The sequence below is a fragment of the Podarcis muralis genome, chromosome 10, assembly GCF_964188315.1.
Source record: "Podarcis muralis chromosome 10, rPodMur119.hap1.1, whole genome shotgun sequence".
Lineage (NCBI taxonomy): Eukaryota > Metazoa > Chordata > Lepidosauria > Squamata > Lacertidae > Podarcis > Podarcis muralis.
In genome coordinates this window covers 6,066,980-6,083,260 of record NC_135664.1, presented here as the reverse complement: position 1 = coordinate 6,083,260, position 16,281 = coordinate 6,066,980, and the positions used below count along the sequence as shown (strand labels likewise).

The 16,281-nt window shown below is 43.6% G+C and overlaps 1 protein-coding gene across 24 annotated transcripts in view; it reads right to left on the bottom strand.

Moving 5' to 3' along the window:
• Window positions 1–16,281, bottom strand: part of MAGI2 (membrane associated guanylate kinase, WW and PDZ domain containing 2) — a 597,762-nt gene that overhangs the window by 74,970 nt on the left and 506,511 nt on the right. For 20 of the 24 annotated variants that reach the window (XM_077935758.1, XM_077935747.1, XM_077935755.1 and 17 more), the window contains 2 exons: window positions 15,451–15,640; window positions 2,701–2,739 (listed from right to left, as the gene is read on the bottom strand). In XM_077935758.1, coding sequence (XP_077791884.1) covers window positions 2,701–2,739; window positions 15,451–15,640 — 229 coding nt within the window. The remainder of the gene's footprint in view (window positions 1–2,700; window positions 2,740–15,450; window positions 15,641–16,281) is intronic. The other 4 variants (XM_077935742.1, XM_028745646.2, XM_077935740.1 and 1 more) reach the window with 3 other exon arrangements.

Sequence of the window (16,281 nt, the reverse complement as noted above, 5' to 3'; positions counted from 1 at the left end):
AATTATTCCTGGGACATTTGTGTCAGTAGGGCTCTTTTACCTGACTGTTAGCAATTCCTATATGAAACTATTGTAGCATAGCAGGTTGGACATGGTCAGAATATGTCCCAAAGAAAATAATTTAAAAATTATTTTAAAAAGTCAACATGTATAGTAAAATCCATAACTATTAATAATTCAACCCATGTTCATTGATTTGCTATGGAATGTCCCCAAAGTAACGTTTTGAAGCTACTCAGAAATATGTTTCAGTAAAATAAATACTGGGTCATTTAGTAATAATTAAAAATCGAAGTGTTTGGCTTTTGTGGGGGGGGGGGAGGGGACAGATGAATAAATAACAGCAGGATCCAATATGGGCTGTGGATATGCAGACTCTACCATTTTCCTAGCTGAATTTTTCACCATGCGCTTCTTAACAATTTATTGTTGATAAATGTAGAAAGTTGTATTTTATGACTCAAGGCCTCACAAATGTTTCAGGAGATTAACCTTTCACACTGGCTTAAGCTAGAAACGCTGTATTATATATTTCTGTACTTGAATCTTGTCTGCTTTGTAATGAAAATAAACAGAGAGCTTCATGAAAAGGAATGGTGCCCATGTTTATTCAGTTTTCCCGGAAACCAAAACATCCGAGCACAATAAGCCTTCTAGGCAGAGACTGTGCTTTGTAAAGCAAACAGCCCACTGGTCAACTTTAAATAATAGGAAGTGGCAACAAGAGGAGACTTTTCCCTTTATCTTTGCCTGAGAGACAAAATGTCAAGGAGGGAGAAGTAGAATTCCAATGCAAATGTTTTTGGAAATGCAATGAATTGGATCCACTAGAGGAAGCTTCTTCCTTTAGAGAAAGGGAACCTTTGCATCCAATCCAATGTTTTCAATTCAACTAAATCGGCTCTGCTGATGAGTTGAGTAGGATCCAAAATGCAGCAGTCTGATTGGTCCTAGAACAATAGAATTCAGAATGCAGCAGTCTGGTCCTAGAACAATGCAGCAGTGTGATTGGTCTGCAGGAGCCACCCAATCCAGCTCCAGGTGGAAGTGAATCCACAACCTGATTGGCCTACAGGAGAATCCTGGAATTAGCCAATCATGTGCAGCCCATGTGTAAATAATGTATATAAAGCAGATATTTTGGGGGAACTTTCATTCCTCCTCACCACTATGAGCTGAATAAAGAGCATGAAATCCACTCTTGACTCCGAGTGTATTTCAAGCAAACACTGTAGAAAAGTAGGAGAATTAAAAATACTGGGGAGGCCAACCTGGAGGCTTAGGTTAAATTTGTGAACTTTGGGCAGGCCTCGTGAGCCTTCCACTAACAGTTTCATAGCGTGCAGAAATTCAAGAAATGCCCCTCTTTCCAGCAGGGAGGCCCAGCGGTTAAATATATCACTAGTACTGCTGGATGCAAAAAGAGCAGTAGCCTTCATTACCATAACAACATACTGCCCTCCCTTGTATGCATTCTTTGAAGATGATAAAAGGAGCCACCACTTCACCCAGCAGTCCTGCTGCACACATAAGCTAGGGGGGACCACTGGTTTGTGCGCACTGCTGGTTGCTGAACCAACTTAGGACACAGCAGTTCCTTGGCCAGGCCAACTCCATCCTTCCTGCTTCCCACTGTACCTCAGAAGCATCATGTTTTGAGGGTTTCCTGCTGGTAGCTATAGCTTTCACTTCCCATGCTTTCAGCTTCTGCTGGTGGAGCCCAAAGGAGCCAAGCAGAGCCAGGCATAGAGACAGCACCACTTCACCCTTTCGGTTTGTCAGATCAGGGGGTTGTGTTGTTCTGTGAACTTATCCATATGCCCATGTATTTTATCATAATACCAAGCCCACCAGCGCACAGTGGTGGGGCACTGGTGCTTACCTGAACTCTGGTCATTTGCATTGCTGCTGCTTACTGGGAGGGGGAGAGAGAGAGGCCAGGTTGGTGCAGTGCAAATGCACCTGCAGGAGCACTGGATTGGCTCTGCTGCTGCATTTGCACCCCACCAACCTTGCTGCCTTGCCCTTCCCACTCCCTGTCCTGGTAAGCTGCAGTGACCTGACTAACTGGAGGTCAGGTGAGAAGTGATGCCCTGTCCTGCCATCTGCTACTGATACCATTATAGCATGGAAGTGAAGGGCTACTTTTAAAATAAATAATAAAAATAAAAATTACATACAAGAAGAAGAAGAGTTTGGATTTGATATCCCACTTTATCACTACCCAAAGGAGTCTCAAAGCGGCTAACATTCTCCTTTCCCTTCCTCCCCCACAACAAACACCCTGTGAGGTGAGTGGGGCTGAGAGACTTCAGAGAAGTGTGACTGGCCCAAGGTCACCGAGCAGCTGCGTGTGAAGGAGCGGGGAAGCAAACCCGGTTCCCCAGATTACGAGAATACCGCTCTTAACCACTACACCACACTGGCTCTCTACAAGGATGACAGTTATAGAACAGGATCCGCCTCTCCCTCTATCCCACCATTTCTGTAGACAGGACAGCCTATATTATTGTGAAAGCCTAAATGACCATTAATGTGAACACGAATCCTCTGGACTTTGATATGTTATTAAGCAGAATGGTGATTAGGCACTCATGATTTACCTGACCCCTGAGCCATGATTAAAAGAAGCACAGTCACAAGGACATGCAATGGACAATAGATATGTTAGCACAATGAAGGCTGAGAAATACTTGCCAGAGGAATCCATTCGAAAACCAGTCCTGGGCGGCACTTGCTCTGAATAGGAAAATGTGGAATTAAAGGTGAAATAAATTTGTCTAGACATGTAAATATGCAGTTCTGCTTTTTCTGCTTCAGTATGAAATAGCAAACTCTTTTTATTTATTTAATCTTTGAACAGACTTTTCTCACGTTATTGTGTCTGGTTTTAGCTGAAGCACATTGGTATAGATATATTCGTTGAAAACAGAGCAAATTAAGAAGTAACTTCAATTCAATGATATGTCAGTTGCTTGTTATCAACATGCAGTTGGTAAATAAATAAATAAAAATAAATAAATACCACACTTTCTTTTCAAATGACAGCCTTCAGCATTAAGTTAAATAACTCAAATGAAACAAGCTCGCCCTGCTTAATGTATATGTTAAAGGGTATTTGGGGACATTGATAAGATTTACAATGCAACCCTATACACATCTACACATTTTATTTTAGTCAGGCAAATAAAAAGTGCAAAGTTGCGTCTATGTTCATTAGGTTTCACAATGTGCAGGCAGTTTATAGCTTGCTTGGTCACAAAAGCAGATGTCAGGAATTAGAAATTCATGCTCTTTTCTACCTCTTCTGCAGAGATGCACAGCATGGGTTTCATTTTTTCCAGCTGTGATGGAAGACTGAACACCAAAGACCCCTCCAAACCCTGACAAATAGAACTGACGATAAATTTACAGGGAAACTTGGTTATTAGCTGCCCCAGGGCAGAACCTGATCCCTGGATGGTTGAGTAATAGAACAGGCAAGCATAGACTTGTCCTTCTGAACATAAACACAATCTCTGTGGTTGCCCATACATATGTGGGGATCTCGTCTGGGTTAAGAGGAACAAAAGCCAGGAACAAGCAAGAGCTATGTGCAGAAATGGAGGCACTTTGGCTAGCACAGTTACAGCACAACCAAATTAGATGAACACAGACACTTTAATACAGTGGCACCTCGGGTTACATACGCTTCAGGTTACATACACTTCAGGTTACACACTCCACTAAGCCAGAAATAGTGTTCAGGTTAAGAACTTTGCTTCAGGATAAGAACAGAAATCGGGCTCTGGCGGCGCAGCGGTAGCAGGAGGCCCCATTAGCTAAAATGGTGCTTCAGGTTAAGAACAGTTTCAGGTTAAGAATGGACCTCCATAATGAATTAAGTACTTAACCCGAGGTACCACTGTACTTCTGAATCTCATATGTGACAGCCCTCAGTTCAAGTTTGGAAAAATCTCCAAATGCTCAAGCAGTTGTTGCTGAGGGGCCACATCTAGCCTAGTGTGGAAGATATAGATCAATTTCTCTTGGGTTTGCAGCTTGACCAAGCCTGGATTTACACTGCAGATTCAGGGCAAAACTAGTCATGATGCTGAATGGAAGAACATTAGGGATTATTATTATTATTATTAAAATAGCAGACATATTGTAAGCCACCTTGAGCATTGTTTTAAGTGTTGAAAGGCGGCATACAAATAAAATGATGATTATGATGATGACAATGATGGTGATGATGATGATAACGACATGTGGAGTGGAAGGAGATTTTCATCTGGACTGCTATGCACAGAGGAACAGTTTAACCCTTTCATCAGTGGCTGAAATGCCCCCCATTAGTCTTGTAAAAAAATGCTTTACTCATTTTGGGGGCGATTTTCAAGGATTTAGCCTGGGAAGGGTAAAGTTAAATCTTCCCTTTGTGTACTGTACTCCTGATGAAAATTGCTCCTCCCCCAAAAATTGCTCCCCCCAAAAAACCCCTCAGTGATGTCTTCCAGCTTGGCTCTTAAACTGGTCAAGTCTGGTCTTCACTCTCACCAAGGAAACCTGGACATGGTGCTTCTGTCAGGAAGCTAGGGATTTTAGACAGAGAACCCCCGGTAACCTCAGCATACTACAATTCCCAGCAAGCTTTGGGGGAAGCTATAGTACTCAAACTGCTGGAATATTGATGTATGCATACAGCACAACCCTGTTTCTAGAACTGCTCTTAACCATCAGTGGAGTGAGGGGGTGAGGGTGGGGGCAAGACTCACTGATGCTCCATCTGCACTCTACATTTAAAGCAGTATCATACCACTTCAAACAGCCACGGCTTCCCCCAAAGAATCCTGGGAACTATATACACCTATTCCACTCACAGAGCTACAGTTCCAGAGTTATTGTACAGCTGATCCCTCTTCCAAGGAAGCAGCTTTTGTCCAAAATTAAAGGTAAAGGTAAAGGTACCCCTGCCCATACGGGCCAGTCTTGACAGACTCTAGGGTTGTGCGCCCATCTCACTCTATAGGCCGGGGGCCAGCGCTGTCCGGAGACACTTCCGGGTCACGTGGCCAGCGTGACAAGCTGCATCTGGCGAGCCAGCGCAGCACACGGAACGCCGTTTACCTTCCCGCTTGCACCCGGGGGTGCTTTCGAACTGCTAGGTTGGCAGGCGCTGGGACCGAGCGACAGGAGCGCACCCCGCCGCGGGGATTCGAACCGCCGACCTATCGATCGGCAAGTCCTAGGCGCTGAGGCTTTTACCCACAGCGCCACCCGCGTCCCTTGTCCAAAATTAGATGGGCATAATTTGATTAGGTTGATTTAACAGCAATGTATGGCTTCATGATCATAATGATGTCCTGCCCTGCCCCAAGTGAGGTTGTTTGCAATTTGTGTACTCATTTGTTCCCAATCTTGAATTGGTGCGTAGCATATATGCTGAGAACTATCATAGATTTTGGAGAAATCAGTGGCTACATATCTGGGGATTTTCTGCAGTTCCAGCTTCAGTGAAATTACATATACAGTACCTCTTTTCTACCCCCCCCCATCAATTAGTTTGGTGAATAATAATTGTCTAGTAGATCATGTTAGGTATTCCAAATAATTACTTGTGTGTGACAATATATATTTCAATAAAATTATTCATTCCAGCTTTGTTTCCATGGAAAGGAATATATCTAGTGTTGTGGTTCTATAATGCAATGTTTCTATAATTACTATTTAACTAGAAATCTCTGGCTGCCATTCCCCCCCCCCCCCGAGAAAAACATTTCTTATTATATTGATTATTGCCCGATTTGCATATTTTGTAAACAAACAGAATATGAAATCTGGGAGGAAAATGACTGAATAGTTGTTACAGAGTTGGTCTATTCTGCTCAGCCTTTTCGGAAAAAAACAACTCCCTATATTATTTCTTTTTTAAAAAAAATAAAGAAATCAGGCCACATGATATTATTAGATCCAGCACAACAAGTGCTGAAATGAAGGTTCTTGCTGGTATGAGAAAACTATCAGAGGCCAGATCACATGAAAGTTCAAACCACCATTCAGAAATGGAGCTGATGCACTGTAGGGATGACACATCAAGACTAGAGAAGGCAATCAATGGATTCTACATCCAGAGTAGAAGCAGCTTCCCAGTGGGGTGGAGACACAGCACTAGTTTTTTATATTATTTATTATAGTTTCCTGGCAGTGGCATTGCTGATAAGCCTGCACTGCGTTGACCTCCCTGCTGCTTTGTTCCTCTCCCTCCTATCGGGTGATCCTCTTCTGATCCATAGAAAGAAGAAGCCAACTCTCATGCCTTCCCCTTCTTTCCAGTATCAGTCCAATCTTTGCCACAGGATACTGTCATCCTAGGTACACTTCTACACAGACATACACCGTGAGGATTCACTCCTATGAATGCTACATTGAACACAGTGGGACTTACAGCTGTAGGACTGTACTTTTAGAAGATAATAAATTACGATGGCTGGTTTATGTTTCATTCCTTCAGTTACACGGTGAAATTCCCATTGCATCGCTTCTCAGATAAAAGCCTTCTAATTGTCTAACTGCAAATGTAACTTGTGCAACTTTTTGTAAATGTGTGCCGGGTTGAAGAGAAGCTGATTGCTACGTCTTTAATACAGCCATCAGTCGCAGAGCTGACACTTTCTATTAGCGTAACTCCTCCGGGGCCGCCTTGCCAGCCAGCAATCAAAACCACTTCTCATCCACAGCACTTTCTCTAATGCTGATATTTTCATAATCTCATCTGGAAATGCTTTTGGATACATTGTCAGCTTCTATAACCAACAAAAACATTTTGCCATGACGAGTAACTCTTTCTGCCAAGATGAGCCGCACAGGGAAAAGTTTAATCTTTGCTGCTTACATTTTCCTCCCCATTTGAGGCATATCCCGTGTGATGCCAGGAGGGTTAATTCTTATTTTAAATTCACAAAATGTATGAACTATCACATCTCCTAGATCTGGAGAAAGAAGCGTAAATACGTATTTTGTGTGTATGCATGCAGGAAGTGGGACAAATAGCTTATGATCCTTGAAGATACCGTATTTTTCGCTCTATAACACACACCTGACCACAACACGCACATCGTTTTTAGAGGAGGAAAACAAGGGAAAAAACATTCTGAATGAAACAGTGGATGTATCATTTTTGTGCTTCATGCTGTGGCCACAGACATGTGATCTGATGGTGAATTTGGGGTGACCCAATGCAAAAATCCTGAGAATTCCTGTGGATCCATGCTTTGTAACCACATTTTTGCACCATTGCAGCCCCAGGCAACAGTGGGTGCGTGATTTTTTGGGTGCAGGCTGTAGCCATGGACATGCTATGTGATCTGATGGTGAATTTGGGGTGACCCAATGCAAAGATCCTGAGGATCCATGTTGATCTATGCTTTGTAACCACATTTTAAGTGGGGAGCGAAGGAAAAACAAAGAAGGGACATGAGAGGGGTGTGCAGAGAAGCAGCTGGCTAAGAATGCTGGAGAGGGATTTAACGGGTGGGAGATGAAAGGCAAAAGTTCCCCCCCAAGCCAGCCATCTCTCTCTCTCTCTCTCTCTCTCTCTCTCTCTCTCTCTCTCCCTCCCCCCCTCTCCCTCTCCCTCCCCCACTCTCTCTCCCTCTCCCCCAGCAGCACCGGAGCACAGAGAGGAATTAGAAAGAACGACACTCTGCTTGCCTGGAGGGGAGGGGCTTTCCCTGCTCTTTGTTCCGTTTCAGCAAACACAGCAAGGAAAGAGAGGAGGGTGGGCAGTAAGACCCTGAGGCAGAATGCAGGAAAGCAACCACTTCCTCTTTTCAGGTTCCCCTTCTCCGTGACTCGCGATTTGACTTTTGCTTGATTTTTTGGCTCCAGGGACCACACATTCGCTCTATAACACGCACAGACATTTCCCCTTCCTTTTTAGGAGACAAAATCTGCGTGTTATAGAGGGAAAAATACGGTACTTTATGGCAGGGATGCGGGACTGAAGGTTTCTGGATCACAACTCTTGCCGTCCCTGACTGTTGGCCATGCCAGATGGGACTGATGGCCACAGAATAGTTTGAGAAATATACGATATGTTTTGTATTATCCAACATCTAAGTGTGTTTTTAAAAAGTGGGCAGGAAGAAGCTCTAGTTACATTTCCCCCCAGAATGAAGGCAATTTTACTGAATGGCTGACAAAAAAGGCCGTTCTAAACATTAGTTTTTAGCATGTCATTTTGGGGAGGTGGGTGGAAGGCGGATATGCACAGACTGCAAAGTTGCCATAGTAGCTCACAGGAGCCCCCCAAAGCAAATAATGGTTATTCTGCCAGTGAAACGTTACATAACATGGGTGCTCTACTTGACACTCACAGCCAAGAAAGAGATCGTGGCCACTCTAACATGCCGTTGAGGTACCAGAGCCTATATTTAGTCCACGGGAAACAGTAATGTGTGAAATACTAAATTTGGAAACAGAGTTCTGATTCCCCCTCTTGTCAATGGGGGAAAACTATTCCATAGTAACATTCTTCGCCATTCATGACAGGGTTTCGGCAGGGTTTGCTGAAACCAGTAAGTAAGTGTGTAAAAATGCAGCTACAGAGATGAGGAGGGGAAGAGAGATGAATTTGGCAAGCTTACTTATTGCCCATTTTCTGAACATATTCTTAACCTTATTTTTAATCAAAGCTCTAACTTCTTTGTAGGGACGCGGGTGGCGCTGTGGTCTAAACCACAGAGCCTAGGGCTTGTGGATCAGAAGGTTGGTGGTTCGAATCCCCGTGACGGGGTGAGCTCCCGTTGCTTGGTCCCTGCTCCTGCCAACCTAGCAGTTCGAAAACACGTCAAAGTGCAAGCAGATAAATAGGTACCACTCCAGCGGGAAGGTAAATGGTGTTTCTGTGCGCTGCTCTGGTTTTGCCAGAAGCGGCTTAGTCATGCTGGCCACATGACCCGGAAGCTGTCTGCGGACAAACACCAGCTCCCTCGGCCAGTAAAGCAAGATGAGCGCAGCAACCCCAGAGTCGTCCGCGACTGGACTTAATGGTCAGGGGTCCCTTTACTTTTAACTTCTTTGTATCTTCTCATCACCCTCTTGTAAAAATAAATCATTGTGTTTTGGACCATTTTAAAACCTGTTTTAGCTGTTTGTAATGGTATGTTTGTAAGTCACCTTGAGATATATGTAAAGGGCAACTTGTTAATTATATTGCACACAAATTGCCTACAGCATACCGGACAAAATACATAGGACATGTGTTAATTTGATTGTTATGTAGCAGACAATACAATAGGAAACCATGTAGCTGCTTCCTCCATGGGGATCGGAAGGAGAGTGTAGCTTCCACAATAAGGGCAAAGACGACCCCCCAATATATTCCTCCAGAGGTTCTGAACTGGTCCTAGGTTCTTAGAAATGCCACAAAGGGGACAAAGCAGGGATTTCACACTTCTTATATTTCAACTGTAGCTAATAATGAGTGTAGTGGATGCCAGGTGACTTTTGAACCACAGGCTAGGCAGCCACAGTAAATTCTGCCACCACCTTGTACCTCCACAGACGCTGACGCTTCTATGAAGTGCACAGGTAAATCTGCATAGAGAATCTATGCACACTTACCTTGGAGTAAGTCTCATTGAACTCAGTAGGGCTTACATGTATAGAATAGCTCTGCTTGCTCACTCATAAGTTGTCCTGCCCATCCTTTTGGCTAGAATGGGCTTAGGGAGCACTGTAATGACTTAACATTCTACTTTATTCAACACTTTCCTTCAAAGAGATATACTACAGATGCTCTTCAGCCAATCTGCCTGATTGCATATATACTTAACTAATTCTCAAATTATCTCCTGCAGCTTTATATCCGAAGACAGAAAATATGAAGTATGCATTAAAATGCAGGAGCAAGTCATTTACAGAAAAAGCTATTAATAAATCTCAGGCTGTAAATGTTTAGGGTTATTAATTCTGCCCTTTTTCGTACTAGGGGAATCTGCGTATAGGAGATCTCTTTCAAGTAAACTTGAAATGAGTCTTACATCTTTCGCAACCTTGTATATACTAATCAACACTACAAAGTAAGAAACTCTCTCTGACTGGGTTTTTATAATACCCAGAAGTTCAGGAATATTTGTAGCCTCTTTCATCACACTAACAAGCATTACAAGGTTTTGCAATAATAAGCATTTTAGGCTGTGTACCTATACCAACTAACCCAGGAGTAATTGCTATTGAACTCAGTGGGACTTACTTCTGAGTAGACATATGTAGGGTTATGCTATTAGCGACATTTTTTAGTTCTTGCGTGTGTGTGTGTGTGTGTTTAGTTAAAGCTGAATATCTCATGGTTCACATTTTAAGTTTCAGCAGCATCTTGTTTTCCTGTTTAATGGCACTTGAATGTCACCCATCAGCCTTGGATTGCAATTTGAAGTGCTTCTGATTATGTATATGTATTTGTATGTACATACATTAAACGCAAATTGTAACCTCACAAGCATTGTAACCTCAGAAACACAAAGCTGCTTAATGGTTTTGTGTTATGGAAAACACAAAGGATATTCCATTGTGTACTTTAGAATTTTCTGTGGATTTCTGACAACTTTATACTTCGGTGCATGATTGATGTCTTAATATAGAAAGCTTCAGGGAAACTCTCACTTTAAATCCAGCAGCCAATTTTCAAAGCAGAAAAATAACTGAGGGAGGGAAGTGAGGACGGGTGTAGCATCTCAAGCACGTTTTATGCAAAATAGAATGAAAAATAAAACCACTCTCCCCCAAACCCTCTTTTGCTCATTTAATATCACCTCTAGAATTTCCCTTAGTTTAGCAAGCAATACAGCTCATTTCACTAGAAAGATGCATGTTCTGCTCTCACTGGGAAAAAGTCTTGGAATCTAAGCAATATCAGCATTAAAAAATATGCTAATGATGACCATGGGCTGCTGAACTTATAACATTCTTCCACAGGACTATATGGGCGAGAGGAAACTTCCATTGGCCAACATTCAAGGAAATAATGCAGCAAGCCTTATAATGACCCTCCCATCTCCTCAGTATAAAGAGCACCTTGGATTGCACCCTAAAGGGAAAATGAAGTCGAGGAAAGGAACGAAAAAGCCTCAGTGCATTCACTCAAGCTCAGGTGCACATTTCAAGAGAATCACTCAAATCAGACTGCACCCAATTGTTGCCCTTCTGCTGGTGCAAAGCCCTTTCTGCTAGCAGAAGGCTGTTTTGAAACTTTGCATAAGAGAGTTGCATGGGAAAAGGGTGCTCCCATCCAAAGTGGAAATTTTGCTGGCGTAAGATGTTATGCAACATATTGGGCTAATTATTCCGCAGATCCCCTGCCAGTCTAATTGCTGCAGCATACCACGAACCGGTTGGGGTTTCAAATTGATGTTGAATGTTCCCAGGGCACTTTTCTGTATTGTCTTGCTCAGGAAGCAAATTACACCCAATAAAACAGGCAATCTAGTTAATATATTAAGACAATATAACGCAGGGACAAGAAATTGAAACAATGTATTGTAGCAATGTGAAGAAGGGCATATGGTGGTGTAGTCTTAAGGCTTGCTTGGCCAATGGAACCCTTGATTAAGGCTTTCTGCAATGTTTGTGTTTGTTCTTAATGCTTCCTTCATTATACAAGAACATAACGCCCTGCTTGATCAGATCCATGGTCCATCTAGTCTAGCATTTTGTTCTCACAGGGGCTAACTAGATGCCTATGGGGAGCCTGTAAGCAGCACATGAGAACAATAACACACAATATTTTGATTTTTTTGGTGCTAAACAGTTTGCTTCAAAACCATCTATGGCCATAGTGGGGAAACTGTGGCCTCCAGATGTTGCTGGACTACAACTCCCACTATCCCTGACCATGCTGGCTGTGGCTGATGGGAGTTGGAGTCCAACACTATAAGGAGGGTCAATGGTCTCCAGAGATAATTTGCTACTCATTCCCAAAATGAATCACAATCCACCCAAACAGTCACGTTAGTGTTATGAGCAGACTGACAAGAAGTCAGGTGTGTGAGTTGCGTAAATTTTAACGTAAGAGGTTAAGGTTGTTTCATTTCCAGATGAAGCAAAATTATATTGGTGAGCAGGCTCTGTAAGCTCACCAAAGTGTTGGTGCTGGCCTTTAAAGCCCTAAATGGCTTTGGTCCTGTACACCTGAAGGAGCGTCTCCATCCCTGGACACAGAGGTCCAGTTCCAAAAGTCTTCTGGCGGTTCCCTCACCGCAAGATCTGAACTTACAGGGAACCAGTGGCGCCCACCCTGTGGAAAGCCCTACTATCAGATGTCAAACTGATTTGCCCCAGCCACTCAGTATGGCTTCCAACATAATAAAAGCACAGCAAAACATCAAACATTGAAAACTCCCTGATACCAGGCTGCCTTCAGATGTCTTCAGAAACTTGTGTAGTTGTTTATCTGTTTGACATCTGCTGGGAGGGCGTTCCACAGGGTGGTGGCCACTACTGAGAAGGCCCTCTGCCTGGTTCCCTGTACAGTGGTGCCCCGCAAGACGAATGCCTCGCAAGACGGAAAACCCGCAAGACGAAAGGGTTTTCCGTTTGCGAGTTGCTTCGCAAGGCGAATTTCCCTATGGGCTTGCTTCGCAAGAAGAAAGCCCATAGGGAAATCTCCGGGGACCTCTTTTAAATGCTGGCGGTGGGGAGCAAAGCCTCCCCCCCCCCCTCCGGCCTTCAGAAGAGGTCCAGGAAGGCCGGCGGGGGCCGAAAGGCTTTGCTCCCCACCGCCAGCATTTTAAAAGCAGTCCGGGATAGCAGGGAAGTCCTCCGCTGTCCCGGGGTTTTTTAAAATGCTGGGGGTGGGAAGAAAAGCCCTTGTCCCCCCCCCTAGCCTTCAGAAGAGGTCGGGGAACAGACTGTCCCCGGACCTGGTCTGAAGGCGGTTTCCATAGGAACGCATTAATTGATTTTCAATGCATTCCTATGGGAAACCGTGCTTCGCAAGACGAAAAACTCGCAAGAAGAAAAAACTTGCGGAACGAATTAATTTCGTCTTGCGAGGCACCACTGTAATTTCACTTCTCTCAATGAGGAAACAGCCAAAAGACCCTCGGAACTGGGCCTCAGTGTCCGGGCTGAATGATGGGGGTGCAGATGTTCTTTCAGGTATACAGGAACATTTGGGATCCGCTGTAACAGTTTTTAATATAGGCTACAAGGTTCAAAACCTACTTTAACTTTTGCTTAGCTTGAAGGTTTGGAATGACATTTAGGCCAAAATATGAATTAAATATGACCCTTACAAATTACTTGATATTAGGTAATCCTCTGAAAATATATTCTTTGTCCCAGGCTGAAGATTACAATCCAGGGGTCAGCAAACTTTTTCAGCAGGGGGCCGGTCCACTGTCCCTCAGACCTTGTGGGGGACTGGACTATATTTTTTGGGGGGTGGGGGTGGGGAATGAACGAATTCCTATGCCCTACAAATAACCCAGAGATACATTTTAAATAAAAGGGCACATTCTACTTGTGTAAAGACACGCTGATCCGCAGGCCAGATTTAGGTGATTGGGCCAGATCTGGCCTTAGATTACCTACCCATGTTATAATCTCTTCTACTGATTTATGCCTTCTCTAATTCTTCTTTCTCTCTCAAGCTTTTTTTTTATTAACCAGATAGAAGTTAATCTTTACTCTGCACTTTTCGACTCTGTCTATAGTAGTTTTATTCAAGAGCCTCCCTGCTGAATAACAAGTGCAAGACTCTGAAAATATTTCATTTACTGTTGAGCGACTCCCATATGGGGAGCAATTATTGGGAAAAGGACTGCCCTGTCTTTAAAGTGTTAGATCAAGTCAAGTATCTTTTAAGCAAAGATGCTGAGTTTCAAAAAGTGCTTGCTAATTGCAGGTCCTCCCGTCACTCCTTCTGACAACCATTCCCAGAAGGGAGTTCGCTGGGGAATAACCTTTCAGCACCACATCCACATTCTGCCACTAAAGCAATAGATGTACCAAGGGGAAAAGGCAAGTCAAAAATCAATCCAGGCTTGTTTTCAAAAAATGGGTTTGAATAGGGTCATTACTAATTCCATTCCAGGTTTCTTGGTCCACATTTGTATACAGGCCCAAATGAAGCCCACAAAGATTACAGCTAATGTATTTACTGTAATGTTGGGAAAATCTCTTGTACAGTAGTGTAAAGGTAAAGGTAAAGGGACCCCTGACCATTAGGTCCAGTCGTGACCGACTCTGGGGTTGCGGTGCTCATCTCGCTTTATTGGCCAAGGGAGCCGGCGTACAGCTTCCGGGTCATGTGGCCAGCATGACTAAGCCACTTCTGGAGAACCAGAGCAGTGCACGGAAACACCGTTTACCTTCCCGCCGGAGTGGTACCTATTTATCTACTTTCACTTTGACATGCTTTCGAACTGCTAGGTTGGCAGGAGCAGGGACCGAGCAATGGGAGCTCACCCCATCGCGGGGATTCGAACCGCCAACCTTCTGATCGGCAAGTCCTAGGCTCTGTGGTTTAACCCACAGCGCCACCCGTGTCCCGTACAGTAGTGTAGTGTTGTGTAATGCAGTGTCTGAGGAAGCTGTGCGCTCCCTCATAGGAGGCAAACACCAGGAGCCTTAAGTATGAACAAGACTATGAGTACATTCAGGCATTACACTAAGACACAGTTTAGCACTATGTCTAAATAACGCTCTGTCTGTCTGTCTCTCACACACATAAACGAGTGAGAATATGACTTCTCATTCTAGCAGAAAGCTCTTTGTATGCATGGGCCTCTCTTTCGCACCCACAAAGCTCCCCCATCCACAAGAACTTCCTCATTTGCTCATTTCTTTCATCCTGACTCAGGCTTATTCCATCTAATTTGGCCCTGGGAGACCAGAAGCTGTAAATATGACACCCTATTGTAAGTTGCCGGAAGACACTTTATAATATCCATAAAAACATGTGGGTCTTATTTTCAACACAGCATTCTGATAGGACTACAAATACACCAGGGAAAATAGATGTACGTTTTCAAGCGCTTTCATTGTGAAATATAGCAAAGGTTGCATTGTAAAAATAACTTGACATTCATTGTTCTGCATTGTTGGGCGGGAGAGTCAGAGCAGGTAACCTAAACAAAATGCCAATTTACACGCAAGCAAATGATTACAGGCACCAACCAAAAGCAGTTATGGCTTTTGCAGAGCTCCCATCTATTTATATTGCAATTAATCAGTAGAGACATAGACGGAAGACACTCTCAAATGGAGGCAAATTTAGGATAAATGTATGAAGGCACTCATGGCAGTGTTGTTGTTTTTTTTGTAATATCTACACTAATTGGATTCATTATTTGGTTTGCTTTGAGTTCTGGCAAGCAGTGCCACTGTGCCAGCTTTGGAACGTGTATAAGGCAATGTTTAAAGTTTCCGAGTGCTCTGCGGAGGGGGACCATATTTTTCACTTACGCCTACTTTCATAAATAGCTCGTGATTTCTCATACAGCTCATATGGGTCAGGTTTCCTTGGGTCAAAGGCCTCTGTTGAATCAGGAAAAGAACTCCTGTGAAGGGCAGGTGGAAAGGGGATGTTCTGTGGGATAGCTGGAGCAGATAAACTTGTCTGCGGACTGCCTTGATTCTCCCATCGTTCCATCATCTATAATAAATAACAGACAGCAGAAAACAAAGGTTTAGACTGAACACCTGCAGGCGAGGGCGACGTCTTGTTTATACAAAACTGTACAATGCCCACACGGTTCATAGCTTGCGTTCTGTACCTACTCAGAAATCAGCCCCATTGGGTTTCACGGGCTCACGCTCAGGTACATATGTATAGGTTTGCAGCCTTGAGCATTTTATCAATAATGAATGTGATTATTCCTAGGTAAAGCACAGTTTTTATTTTATCTTTGTCCTGTGGTCTCAGTCAGCAGACACCACAGCCATCAGCACTTTTTTAAAGAAGCGTGTTTTGCATCAGTGGGGATGTGGGCTGTGATTTGCTGAGGAATTTCATCTGTACCTGGCTCCCCATCTTTCCCTGCCCTCCCCATCAAGAGTCTCCAAAAACAAGATTTGATGCATTTGCAGAGTACATGGCAGCTAGTACTATGTAAAACAGGGGTGGGGAAGCTTTTCCATCATGAGGGCCACATTCCTCAGTGAAGAATATAAATAATTTTACTCCTTTTGCCATTTCCGTTATTCCCTTCGAGAGAAATACAGCAGAAATCTGTTGCGTCCACCGTATGAAAAGCAGCTAAACTATTGACTGTTGAATATTCTATAGGAGGCCTG